General features: G+C 40.3%; 7 protein-coding genes across 7 annotated transcripts; 5 read left to right on the forward strand and 2 right to left on the reverse strand.

Moving 5' to 3' along the window:
* Positions 1-19: 19 nt before the first annotated feature.
* On the reverse strand, positions 20-2,494 carry PAS_chr2-1_0324 (Oligomeric mitochondrial matrix chaperone; the record flags this gene model as incomplete). Its single annotated transcript, XM_002491176.1, has 1 exon — positions 20-2,494. The coding sequence occupies one exon, from the start codon at positions 2,492-2,494 to the stop codon at positions 20-22; it is 2,475 nt and encodes an 824-aa protein (XP_002491221.1).
* A 241-nt stretch (positions 2,495-2,735) lies between these two features.
* PAS_chr2-1_0325 (Hypothetical protein) lies at positions 2,736-3,737 on the reverse strand (the record flags this gene model as incomplete). The annotated part of the gene is made up of 1 exon (XM_002491177.1): positions 2,736-3,737. One exon carries the CDS (start codon positions 3,735-3,737, stop codon positions 2,736-2,738), a length of 1,002 nt encoding a protein of 333 aa, XP_002491222.1.
* Positions 3,738-3,913: 176 nt separating this feature from the next.
* Positions 3,914-4,810, forward strand: PAS_chr2-1_0326 (Hypothetical protein; the record flags this gene model as incomplete). Its single annotated transcript, XM_002491178.1, has 1 exon — positions 3,914-4,810. The coding sequence occupies one exon, from the start codon at positions 3,914-3,916 to the stop codon at positions 4,808-4,810; it is 897 nt and encodes a 298-aa protein (XP_002491223.1).
* Positions 4,811-4,981: 171 nt separating this feature from the next.
* On the forward strand, positions 4,982-7,477 carry PAS_chr2-1_0327 (uncharacterized protein; the record flags this gene model as incomplete). The annotated part of the gene is made up of 1 exon (XM_002491179.1): positions 4,982-7,477. The coding sequence occupies one exon, from the start codon at positions 4,982-4,984 to the stop codon at positions 7,475-7,477; it is 2,496 nt and encodes an 831-aa protein (XP_002491224.1).
* A 186-nt stretch (positions 7,478-7,663) lies between these two features.
* PAS_chr2-1_0328 (Palmitoyl transferase involved in protein palmitoylation) lies at positions 7,664-9,412 on the forward strand (the record flags this gene model as incomplete). The annotated part of the gene is made up of 1 exon (XM_002491180.1): positions 7,664-9,412. One exon carries the CDS (start codon positions 7,664-7,666, stop codon positions 9,410-9,412), a length of 1,749 nt encoding a protein of 582 aa, XP_002491225.1.
* Positions 9,413-9,552: 140 nt separating this feature from the next.
* On the forward strand, positions 9,553-11,712 carry PAS_chr2-1_0829 (uncharacterized protein; the record flags this gene model as incomplete). The annotated part of the gene is made up of 1 exon (XM_002491181.1): positions 9,553-11,712. One exon carries the CDS (start codon positions 9,553-9,555, stop codon positions 11,710-11,712), a length of 2,160 nt encoding a protein of 719 aa, XP_002491226.1.
* A 136-nt stretch (positions 11,713-11,848) lies between these two features.
* Positions 11,849-13,624, forward strand: PAS_chr2-1_0830 (uncharacterized protein; the record flags this gene model as incomplete). The annotated part of the gene is made up of 1 exon (XM_002491182.1): positions 11,849-13,624. The coding sequence occupies one exon, from the start codon at positions 11,849-11,851 to the stop codon at positions 13,622-13,624; it is 1,776 nt and encodes a 591-aa protein (XP_002491227.1).
* Positions 13,625-13,630: the final 6 nt, after the last annotated feature.

Consider the following 13,630-nt stretch of genomic DNA (forward strand, 5'->3'; position numbering starts at 1 on the left):
TTAATACCTATATACAAATTTAGTCCTTAATAATTTCATATTCAGCAGGCTCATCGCCATCCTCCTTACGGACAGTCTCTGCCTCAGCTTCATTCTTCTCACTTGTGATCTGTAAATCACCATCAACAAGGTCAACCTTGACAGTTGAGTTATTGGTAATCTCTCCTTGAATCAATCTAATGGAAAGAGGGTTCAGCAGCTGCTTCTTAATGACTCTGTTCAAAGGTCTAGCACCATACAATGGGTCATATCCCTTCTCTGTGAGCCATTCCTTGGCAGCGTCTGTGAGCTTGAGCTCAATTCTTCTATCAACCAATCTGTCTTGGACTTCACTCAATCTGATGTCAACAATCTTTCTCAAGGACTCTCTCGAGAGTCTATTGAAGACCAAAACGTCATCCAGTCTATTGATAAACTCAGGTGGGTAGTTCTGTTTCATTACCTGTATGACTTCATTCTTAGTCTTCTCACTAACTTTTCCACCGACATTTTCAAGTTCTGTGTCAGCCAATAATAAATCTTGGCCAAGATTGGATGTCATGATAATGATAGTATTTTTAAAGTCAATCTTGTGTCCCTGAGAATCTGTCAAGTTACCTTCATCGAGAATCTGAAGCATCAGTTTGGAAATGTCCCGATGTGCCTTTTCAAATTCATCAAATAAGACAACTGCATATGGTTTACGTCTGACAGCTTCTGTTAGTTCACCTCCTTCTTCAAAACCTACGTATGAAGGTGGAGCTCCTATCAGTCTCGACAAAGAGTGTCTCTCCTGAAATTCAGACATGTCAAACCTCACCACAGCATTCTCGTCGTTGAATAAAAATTCTGCCAGGGACTTAGTGAGTTCAGTCTTACCAGTACCAGTAGGACCCAAAAACATAAAGCTTGCAATAGGTCTTTTTTCGTTTGTAAGACCAGCTCTTTGAAGTCTGACTGCATCGGCAACTGAATGAATTGCTTCATCCTGACCTATAACTCTAGACTTGATGGATTCCTCCATGTATAACAGCTTGTCCTTCTCACCTTTCATCAATGATTGAACCGGAACACCCGTCATTTTTGAAACAACCCAAGCAATGTCATCTGAAGTAACTGATTCATGAAGTAAATTGGTGGTCGTTTCAGACTCTCCTTCTTTGACTCTTTGAGCAGTAGCAGAAACTTTTTGCTCAAGTTCTGGAATCTTGGAATACCTTAGCATGGATGCCTTTCCAAAATCACCTTCCCTTTGTGCCCTTTCTAACTCTAGTTTCGATTGTTCGAGTTCTTCCTTGGCAGTCTTGATCTTCTCCAAGCTATTCTTTTCATCTTCCCAGACCTGAGTCAACCTTTCCAGTTCTTCCTTTTTAAGTTTCAGCTGTTCATCTAGCTTATCTCTTCTTTCTACGGAAATCGGGTCAGTTTCTTTTCTCAAAGATTCCAATTCAATCTGGATGGTCATGATTTGGCGATCCAATTGTTGGATAACATCGGGCTTAGACTCATGTTGTAAACGCAAGGCGGAGCATGCTTCATCAACTAAATCAATGGCCTTATCAGGCAAGAATCTGTCTGTGATATAACGATTAGAATACACGGCGGCGGTGACCAGTGCCGAGTCAGTTATACGAACACCATGATGAATCTCATATTTTTCTTTCAATCCTCTTAGTATGCTAATAGCATCTTGTACGGATGGCTCATTAACCAAAACACTTTGGAATCTTCTTGCTAATGCAGCATCTTTTTCAATGTATTTTCTGTATTCCTCAATTGTTGTTGCTCCACAACATTGCAATTGGCCTCTAGCCAGAGCGGGTTTCAACAAGTTTGATGCATCAATTGAACCTTCTGCTTTACCTAGCCCCAATAGTATGTGTAGTTCGTCGATAAACAGGATAATGTTGCCATGGGCCTCGTCCAGCTCTTTCAATACAGCTTTCAAACGCTCTTCAAATTCACCTCTAAACTTGGCACCTGAAATCAATGATCCAAGATCAAGGGCGACAACTTCTTTATCCTTCATACTTTCAGGGACCTCTCCTTTGATAATTCTCTGAGCAAGTCCTTCCATGATGGCAGTTTTACCTGTACCAGCATTTCCTATCAAAGCTGGGTTGTTCTTAGTCCTACGAGACAAAATTTGAATCGTACGACGAATCTCTTCATCCCTCCCGATAACAGGATCAAGCTTTCCATCTTTGGCCAATTGAGTCAAATTGACACCATATTTTTGTAGAGCAGGCAATTCTTCCTCCTGCTGTCCATTCATATTTATTTGTGGGCCGCCGCTACTGGCAAACCTAATGGACATCGGAGTTCTTAGTCGTAAATGATTCACATTATGTCTGGCAAAGGGAATCTTCGGTTGAACCGGTCTAACAGCTAATGTGTTGGAGCTTGTCCGAAGACTCAATGTCGATAGCGATGAGGCCAACAGTATCCTAGGAACTTTTGCCCTCAACGCATTTAGTCTCAGTTGGTTAGGCTTGACAGTACGTGCTTTCAACATAATCTGGTGGAGTGATTATGAAGCTTCTGGTACTGATATATACTGAGGAGATAGTAGGTCACGTGATACAAAAATGACCGCGGAACCTTCTGGAAAGGTCAGTGTTCTACATGGGGAAGTCCCAAACAAAATCCACATAAAAAGATTAGATATTTCACAGGTAATTCAAGGCCTTTACGCTTAAGGCGATTAGTGGCCGAAATCGACTATTAAATTATGTACAGTAAATTATGAGATCTAATCACCCAATTGAAAGTTTTTGTTCAGCTTTAGGAAGAGCCTGACCTTTGAGTTTCTCTAAGTGTTGTTTCCATAAGAAGTCTAGGGGATCTTGATCGGGTTCTACCCACTCGAATCCATCACCTCCACCCAGCCAATACTGTTGCATCATGATCTCTTGCTCAGGTTCATTGGGAATCATCTTTCTGTCAAAAAAGTTTTGAATTATCTCTTTAGTTGCGAAGCCTTCACTCCCATGGATTTCTGCATCCACTTCCAAGACTTTGGAACACATCATTAGCTCATCATTATGCTGATACCAATAATTCTGTAAAGTACCTGGCCTCCATCTCAATGGCCCTGTGTCTTGGCTGATATTCTTTCCAGTAAATGCGAGTGATGCCAGAAAAGATGTGTTTCCAATGTAAGCGAGAACCATGGCGTAGACTTTTCCCAGACTGCCCACATCAGCAAAGAATATCCTAGTAAGAACCTCAATGGCACCAATGAGCCCGAAACATGATCCAGCGTATCTAATCAAATACGATCTCATCTTCGACTTTTGCGTACTAATATATCTTGAATGAGCAGTCGTCAGGTCTACAATCTTCAGAGCTTTGTCTACCTCTCCGTCCCAAAGAAACTGCCGAAACGGTATCATAGCGTCTTCTCTGTTGATACTCAAATCTTTGTTCTTGTCGTAGTAGCTTTGTATGGAACATTCAATATTAGCAAAGGACGGTTTGGTCAACCAGAATTTTCTTAGTATATTTGGAGTGATCTTCACATTAGGAGCATCAAATATCTTTTCTATCAGACTATCAATTTGCTCTCCCTGTGAGATCTTTCCTTTCATTATCGAGCAGGTTCTTAACATGTTTAATACATGCTCCTCAGAGACATTCTCCCTCTCTAGTATTTCTTTCTTGACAACTTGGTTTAGAGAGGAAACACTGGACTTCCTTGCAGAATAGGTATGAAAAGACCGCTGGACACCAGCAAATCTACCAAGTCTGGTAAACATACTGAAAGCTTCTTCTACTGGATATCTGTCTAAACACTGAGTACGAGGGGAGGGTCAAAAAAATGATAGTACTACCGAGTCGCGGGTGGACCCAACCTCCTCCCGCTCAGAATCTTTCAACTCATCGCATCATTACCTAATAGCTCACCAGCTAAACGTCGAGATTCATCCAATAAATGGGCGTGATACTTCCAGACGATGGTAAGCAATCGGGAGGCCAACCAAATAGAAGGGCTAAAGTCCTGAGCCGATTTTTACCACCAGAACATCAAAGACCTTCAATCGGCCTCTTCCTGGGACCTTTTACTCCAGCAGCTGATAATGAGATTGCCCTGTGGACTTGCATTGGCGCTCAGCTCTTTAGTGGGCTGGCATTGCTTAGAATGAGCCGAAGATTTGTTTTTTCGCCCGATCAATCTGTAAGAAGGTTTCTCTTTAAGACTTTTCATAATGTGGTAGGTGCAGCCCTGATATTTGGGAGCGGATTAGAAGGGACTAGGATGCTTCTACCTGAGGATCCTTGGAAAGAAGAAGCTAGAAAAGCAAGAATATTGGCCCAATTGAAAGGTGAGCCCGTTAGTTGGTGGTATGGACCCAAGAGTTTTATTCCTTCTGGAAGGTTAGAATACACAAAACAGATGCAGTTTCACAACTTTGAAGTCATGCATAAATCACCCGAAAAAATAGCCCGAGCTCTCATGATTAAGGACAAACTCAAGGAGGAAACAAATACCCTTTATTCGTCCATTCATGAGAAAGCGGAACAACAGACTATTCGACTCTCTAAAGATCTACAGAACAACGTTCCCCTCAAAGGGGTAACGTCATATGTTCCTCAATTTAGCACTTCAAATACGGACACCAAGTTATATTTGAAAAATGTTAGCTTGAAGACCCATGCCGACCTGGAAAAGGTCTGGGCAGAACACAATCCTTGGGACATCCTGGAAGAGAAAATTTCTCCAATTTCCGTAATTGCACTGCCAAAGTTTAACCCAATTATATCTGAGGTTGAACCTGACAAGCAGCAACCATCTACGGGTGATATCAAATACATTAGTGACAGAAAATAATGACTTACATAGGAATTATGTTTCCTTCTCACTTGCAGGCTCGCTCTTCGTAGATTTCTCCTTGCAGCGGTATCCTTCTACCGCGCAAAAGATTGTCATCCACATATCTGCTGGTAAAATCAATCTCCTCCAGTACCATACCCAAGACAACTAAAGGATCAAGCCAGCCACATGAACGGAAAACATCTACTTCTGCAAGTGCTTCTGGTTCAATTAGTTGCCGCAGTTTTGGATACCCAAGTCGGCTATATTGATTGGCTAGTCACCTCTACTGGCTCTTTCCTAGATTTGTCGTCTTGCTTGTTTAACTATGAGCAGATATATTGTCTAACAGAAGCCAATGATCTAATAGGATTGGACTCTGATGCCCAAATAACGTACAGACTCCACTTAGATGGTCCAGATCAGGGAAAATTGACTAAGTTGAATAATAAAAAGTTTGGATCTGTAAGAGGCAACTATTTAGACATTTTCAATGAGAAGGGCCATCTTTTGCACACAGAAAAGTTCCCCTCTCCTATTGTTGATGTTTATCTGGATAATTCATTGTTGGCAGTTGACTTAGAGGGCGTTGTACGTGAAATTGATCTTTCTACCCACTCTTCCAAGGAGGTGGCCACGTTGCAAAGTTTAGCTTGTGCTATGTTTTCAAAAGTAGATGACAAGGTGACCATTGCATTCAAGGGCTCCAATTCAGATTTTGTGAAAATTGCCATCCTGGAAGATAAAGTATCCACCATAAGTACAAATATATCCTCAGTTGTACACATTAAGAATAACTTGTTGGAAACTGACGAAGGCATTTACAGCATCGAAGGATCCACCGTCAAGAAAATTCTAGATGGAACTGCCTACTTAACCGATATTGGGGCAATAAGTGTCGATACTGTTAAAAACTCCGTGAGATCTAGTGGCAACTCTTTTGAGCCCCAATCCAAAATTTTAAAAGTCCACGCTGAAGATGAGTTCATCGTCGTGCTGACAGTGGATGAGGTTTTAGAGATAGATCTTGAGACTTTTGACTTGTCCAGCGTCAAAGAAAACTCACTAACTGAAGAGTATTTGAATTCTGTTGACTACGAAATCTTTTTCAAAAACCAAGAAGTTCAGTTGATAATTCAAGATAGATCAGCTAGAGAACTGATTATCACCAATGGAGTTATTCAAAAAGTCCTTGATCTATCACTAAACGACGTAGTTGATTATTCTATTGTGACACTTCAACCACAATTAAAAGCTATCGAAGATGAAATAATAGAAGAAGAAAACTCTACGTTTTTCAAAGCTTACACTTCCCGCCTTTTCAATACATTGGCTGCCCTCAAGGAGAATATCAAGAAAAGAGAATTTACTTCATTATTCCAATATGACACCTCAGGACAAGATCAGTCTTTTGGGCTGGACAAAAGATTGGTCATTGGTTGTAGTCATGGAAAGCTATCTGCCTATCATCTACTTACAAAGACACCCCAATTAAGCTGGGAAATTCAACTCCCATTGATAGATGAAGTTTCCAGTTTTAATGAAGGTGAAGTTTCCGTACTTAGCGGAACTACAGTTTTCACAATTGATGCTGAAACCGGTGACATCTTGAGCGAAACTGTAGCAACAGCAGAAGACCCACAGAAAGAATTTGATATCAAGTCAGACGATCGTACCATCTCTGGATTGAAACTGATCAATAACGAGTATAGCTCCACTTGGACATTTAAAGCGTCGCCAGAGGAGAAGATATTGAAAGTAGTAAGGCGAGAGGATGATAACAGTAATGTGGCATCTGCCGGTCATATTCTTGGAAACAATTCAGTTTTGTTTAAGTATCTTTTCCAAAACTTGATTTCAGCTGTACTTCTCAATGAACACACAAATGACATCAGATTTGTGATACTCAATGCCATCACTGGACAGCAGGTCTACTCTGATGTTCATAGCGGAATAGATTCAAACACAAATGTGAATTTAATCTATGATGAAAACTTTATTGTCGTCTCTTATTTTGGTTCCGATCCAATTCCTGAACAACATATTGTCGTTTATGACTTATACGAATCTTTGACCCCAAACAAAAGAGTTGAACCAAAAGATGGACTTGTTTCCAACTTTGACACGGATACCCCTATCCCCCAAATCTCGTCTCAATCGTTTTTGTTTCCTAGTAGAATCAACTTCATTGCAGCTTCTCGATCCAAATTTGGAATCGCTTCAAAGTGGATCATCTCAGTACTGGAGAATGGACAAATTTTTGCAATCCCTAAAGTTGTTTTGAATAGCAGAAGAGTTGTTGGAAGAGATCTTACTAGCACTGAAAAGCAAGAGTATGGAATGTCCGTTTATTCTCCATTTATTTCGTTACCTGAGAACATTTTCACCATTTCCAACATTAGAAATTTGGTGTTAGATAACAACAGCAACACTCTCCCCAGTGGAAAGCCAATACTGACCGTTGAACCTACAGGATTGGCCTCAACATCCTTTGTCTGCCTCATAAACTCTTTCAACGTGTATTGCACTCAAATTTCACCATCCAAGAAATTTGACATGCTGAGAGAGAATTTCGACCAATATAAATTGCTTTTAAGCATTTTTGGTCTGCTTGCTATAGTACTTTTGGTCAGGCCGTACGTCTATTCCAGAAATGTACAGAAGCTGTGGACTACGAAAATTTAGAGTATGTGTCAATCCTTCTGGTTGTCATTATGCGCGACATGCATATGTAGTATTTAAGATCTCTTATAGATAAATGTTCTGGAAGAATGATTTATTCCTGAATGCGTGGTATTAGTAGTGGAAAAAGGTCTATATTTATATGGATATCTTGCTCGCATGTTATCGTGAATTGTCCTGGTAAGAACCATGGTTGCTCCAATCCCGTTCAAAAAATTTCGATTTCACAGATACGATCGTTACACCGCTGGGAGTCGATGGCTATACGAGACTCGATACCACTTTAACTTCTGGAGTTACAACCTGAAAACCTGTGCCGGTCTTTTAGGAGTCTGTATTTATATCACTATGATTCTAACAATGAACTTTTTGTACGAGAATGGCACCAGAATGGATTTTCCTGTGGACGTTGAGTTGGATCCATTCTTCCTGAAAGAACAACTGTACATGCAATTGCAGGCAACTTATTTTAACCAAACAAACATTGTTGTTAACAAAACAATCGGCGTAAACCCTTTCTACCAAACTATGCCCGAGGCCTCCCAGTTGAGTTCTATCGACAGAATCGCAATGCTAACTGAGCCTGTGGTGAGGGATGAAAACATTCACGTTCCGAAACTTCCTCTGAAGTTAAACTATTTTGACTATAAGACTGCTTCGTTGCAGCAGTCAATCATCAGTACATTCAAAGGAAGAATGGGACATTTAAACAAGTTTCTGGAATACAAGATAACCACTCAGTATTCTCTGAGAGTTCCAGAATTGACACATCAACCTACAGAGGTAAAGATCTCTGATAAGGGTATCTTGTACGAGTTAGTGTGGAATGGAGGCGATGAAAAAAAGGTGGAGGATAGGGGCAGTGCTGCAGAGTATTTTCAATCCCTGGGTGTCCCTCCAGAACATTTCTTGATTTTCAAAGGGAGTAAGACAGCACCGGCACACTTCAATTTCAGTAAACCACAATGGACCCTGCATGATTTGGGTTCACACATGATCCGGGAGTACTCATACTTAAACCATGAAAAAACGGCTGCAATGCAAACATTGGCTGATCTCATCATCTTTTTCAGTAAGCAACGATTCAACTTGACGGTTACAAATTATGACTTGGTGGTAAAGAGTTTGGAAGATAGCATAGAAAAGCATCGCTCAAAAATTATACTCGGAAGGGATCTTTATTTTTTCAGTGTCATCGGATGTGTTGGAATCTGTGCTTCAATAATTCTGATCACAATTCTTCTTGATTTCCTGAACAGATCAGCCAGTAAAAGCTACCTGAAAACTCTATGTTGGGGGATCAGAGTAGTCCAAATATTACTGAGTATACTGTGCTTGTACGGAGTTTCAGCTGGAATTGTTTATACAGCTCTCTTTACTCAAGCAATTGAAAGCGTTGACAATGATTCATTTTCAGAATTGAGCAGATTATTGAATTCGTTGGAGCTTACGGCCAAGTTCAAAGTGTTGAAAGGATTCACGAATTGGTTCGATTTCTTATTCTTCCGGCTGCTTAGCACCGTATTTTCCTTTGTCATTCCAACCTTGGCTTTCATTTACTTTCTGCAATGCGAATTCCACGATTTGCAAGTTCGGTTGAATTACAAAATGATCGACAAATACAGCTATTACGTCCACAAGGAGGCGGCCAGAAGCCTTCTTAGACACGATTTAAGAGCCATGGACAAAGAAGATGATGATTATGATAATCGCCAAATATACTTATACCAAGACAAACAGAAACGGTTTCTTCCAGTGTGGATATACTTGAAAAATCCTAAACAGTACCAAAGGATCATCAATGAATTTTCTAAAGACCGTGAAAAACATCCAATTTACACCGAAATGCAATTGGAAAAAAATATCCTCAATTATAGAGTGTTAGCCGCAGACTACAAACTAAAACCTGGAGAAGATATCAGGAGTCTGCCATGCTAACAGTATCGGCCATCTCTTACTATTTGTCACTGAGAACTAAATATTTGTATAGTACCCCATAGATACATGATTGTCGCGCCTTTGGATGGTTTGTACTGAGATTCTTAAGAACTCTGGTTCCTACTTCCAAGTCCTTTGGTATGAACGAGGCTGAGCCACTAGACAAAACTTCCCTGAATGAAGACAAGATTCAGGATTCCCTGTTTTCCAATGAGAACCCAACAACACTTACTGGATCTGAGGAAATCCTGTTGAAAGAAACTGAGGATGCGGAGATCGACCTCAATCTGATCGCAAGATTTAAACATGCCTGTGTCATTGGTGACCTGAAAACCGTGCAAGATATTCTGGAGAATGGATTACTGTCGGTGGATGAACTTGACGACGAAAACTTGACAGGACTTCACTGGGCTGGCTTGAACAATCGGTATTCTGTCTGCAAATATCTGATCGAGAAAGGCGCTGATCTTTCTCTCGTGGGTGGTGAATTGTCTGCAACTCCGTTACATTTTGCAGCTCAAAGAGGTCATGTGTACATTGCAGACCTCATGCTTTCACATGGTGCTAACGTAACCGCTAAAGACTCTCAAGGTGCCGATATCCTACAGGCCGCAGTTCTTTCGGGTAATGTTCTTCTGGTTATATACTTGCTGAACACTCAAGATCAATGTAACATCAATACTCACGATAAGAATTTGCTAACTCCTTTGCATTGGGCAAGTTATAGAGGTGATGCTTTGACGGTGGACATCTTGTTGAAACACGGAGCTGATGTGACAATGGTTGATAATAAAGGATTCACGCCTTTATACTGGGCTTTGACTAGGCCAGATATTAGAATCATAAAGATTCTGGTAGCATATGGCTCGAGTCTTCATGTTGAGACCTTGGAAGGACAGAAAAATGCCTTCAAGATTGCCCAAGAAATGGAAACTGAAAGCTTACTGCTAGCTGCCTTAAAGCTTAACGACCAGAACCCAGATGGGTCTCCAACAAAACACTATCTTACGGAAAAACAAGCCAAGAGCATAACATTTTTTACGCCGTATCTAGTCCTATTTGCCGCTTTACACCTGGTTAAGTTCCAGTCCAGTCTTTGGTTGCTCAATCTGGCTATATTGGTTGTTGTTGCGTTTGCTGCAGTCAAACTTCTTAACGTATTTGCGTTTCCAGTCTATCTACGAGTCCATGGCCCTCTTTTGAAGTCACCTTATCTTGCAGGAACATTTTCAGCCACCGCTTTTTGGGCTATCTTTACTTGGCTAGTTCGCATTCTACCGTTTACTCTCTTTGAGAGTTTTGTTATCAACGTCATATTTGCAGCAATGTCCGGCTTAATGATTTTGACATTCTATAAGACCTTGATGTTAAATCCTGGATACGTCCCATTGCCCTTGGAAAAGTCGGAAATCAAGAAAACGATCGAAGATCTTCTAGAGCTACACAAATATGACACTCGCCATTTTTGCATCAAGAGTTTCATTCGTAAGCCAAAAAGGAGTTGCTACTCAGAGTTTCAAAAACGAACTGTGGCCAGATATGATCATTTCTGTCCTTGGGTATTTAACGATATTGGGGTCAGAAACCATAAGCCTTTTATTGCCTTTTCAGTCTCTCTTCAAGTGGCCATTCTATGTTTCATAATCTTGACCATAGAGTACTTCGATGAAATGAAGCTTACGAACGAGAAAGAAATCAAACATAGCTGCTCGTTTCTTGGAGAAGATCTTTGTAAAGGTTATCGTGGAGCTCCTTTTACTTTTAACGTATTGGTTTGGGTGACCTTTCAATTTATTTGGTTGTCTATGGTTAACATTGTTCAGTTCATCCAAATTTTCAAGGGATTAACTACTGAAGAGGCAAAAAACTTCAGTAACCCAGACAGAATGAACAAGCCATGGGAGAACTTTGGTTCAGTCCCTCCCGAATTTTGGAATGACGGTAGCACTTTGGACCCCTTAGAAGTGGAAGGACCGGACTTTGAAAATAGTCATGAAGCTTGTCAATCTCCCATGGAAAGAATTAAAGGAGGGTTCAACAAATGCTTTAAATTGGTTGGTATAGACCAATTACTAGGAATGGCCAGAGAGGTGGTAAAGAATACTCACCGTCAAAGGTACACTGACTTTGGATGGAAACAGAACATGATTGACTTTTGGTTTTTGCGAGATGAGGATGAAGGATTGTCAATGGAAACCCTATTTCGAATTCCAATCAAAGGTGAGGGAAATCTGAATGGTAAACTGGTTGATTATTATACCCTATGGGAGCTTCCAGGAGAAAACAGTGAACCCGTGTAGGTATATAGGAGTTCCTTACAGCCGGCCCAATCTCATTACATACTTTTACTTCATCTGAATGTTTCTATCTATAACCTCCTCGAAAATTAAATTTATAAGTAACAGCCGATACACTTCCTTAATAGAAGATCCTACAATGATAGGGAGGAGAGTATTGGGTCAGGTACCCAATGAAGGGGAATTATCACCTACGGCCAGTCCTAACGGTGCTGAATCCCTTAGCTGTCCCATATGTAATGAAAATATGATCAACTTGGGTCAACTCAACCAACATCTGGACGATACTCATACGAACAATGATCCCTCAGAATCCGTTAATATAGGACCGTATTTAGAGAAAGATTTGAAAAATTGGTTCAGGACAAAAGTTGTTGATAGAGCGAACAGTCTTCATCCACTGATCAGCTCTAAATTGAATACTATGGATGTTGTGGATAATATGGGATACTTCACAATAAGTGATAGTGCCACAAGTTCAGCTCCCAACTCGACAACGAATTCTAGAATTAGCTCTCCTGGCTTGGAGACAAGCGAAATATCTAGGTCGCATTGGAAGAAGCCTAAAGGTAATGACTTTTGTCATTTGAAAGAATGTAAGAGAAGACTCAATATTAAGAATGGCATAGTCAATTGCAGGAAATGTGGCTTTTTGTTCTGTAATGAGCATACCTACTATAGAATAAAGGTAAATCAAACCCTGCAGTATGATCCATTAGGCGGGCAGTTTGTGAGATGTTGTATCACTTGCTTTACGAATAAGCCGTTCTTTAATAACTTCGAAGGATTCGCTCTTGATGATACCAAAACTTTCCAGGAGCTGAGAGAAAAGAGACTGGAATCTGATAGATTAAAAACAATAGTCTTGGAAAAACGACTACGAAAGATATTTGCATTTGTGTATGATAGGGATAATCCATCCAAGGTAAACAACAGTGAAGTGACAAACTATGTGAAGCAAATCATCCATTGGCAGACTGATAATGAACTGAACAATTGTCCGCTATGCTTTAAACAGTTTGGAAGATTTCTTATGAGAAAACACCACTGTAGATTATGCGGTGAAATTCGATGTGACGACGGTTGCTCTCTAGATATTCCCATGAATTATCTGAAACAATTGTTTGATCAATCCCCGGAAACTAATGAACAGTATGACCAAAATCACCCCACCGAAGACGACACGATAGTGTTTGATAAGGTATCCTTAAGAATTTGCAAGTTATGCAAGAATAGAGTGTTCCATAGGCGGCTATTCACTCAGAATAGATCATCAAGTACAGGCATAGATGACCTATTGAGTACCATTCGCCTGGTAAATATATATAAGGAAAAAATCCACCAACTTCTTCCTGGTTTTGAAGAAGATCTTCAGCGATTACAAACCATTGACTCAGCCTCCAATTCCAATCAAATATTGCCTACCAAGGAGCTGGAGGATGATGAACAGTTTCTGAAAATGTTGGTTGAGAAACGATACAAGATCATGAGTGTCTTCAACAAGATTGATAAAATAGCCAAGGGTTTAAAACTGACCATCGACCAGAATGATACACTTCTCTCCCTAAAAAAGCCGCTAGCTGAGGGAATGACCATCGATCAATTAAAAATTGCAAGATCGATATACATGCAGCTGGCCTCCTTCCTTCAAGAGAATATGTTGAAGCTTCAAAAAGTTCCTAATCTGACAAACAAACCCAGCACCGAAAACGAAGGTTTGAGTAAGCTAGAAATTAGAGAGTACAGGGACAAATTGATGGTACTTCAAGAACAGCACTATTTAATCAATTCAATGATAGATGATTCGAAGAAGAAAAGGAAGTTTGACGATCTGAAGATTCTAGACGAAAACTTAGCAGACATTGAGACAGAGATTCAAACAATTTCAAGAAAACTAGGAGACGATTCATTTTAGATGGCG

Source organism: Komagataella phaffii, chromosome 2 (assembly GCF_000027005.1).
Source record: "Komagataella phaffii GS115 chromosome 2, complete sequence".
NCBI lineage: Eukaryota > Fungi > Ascomycota > Pichiomycetes > Pichiales > Pichiaceae > Komagataella > Komagataella phaffii.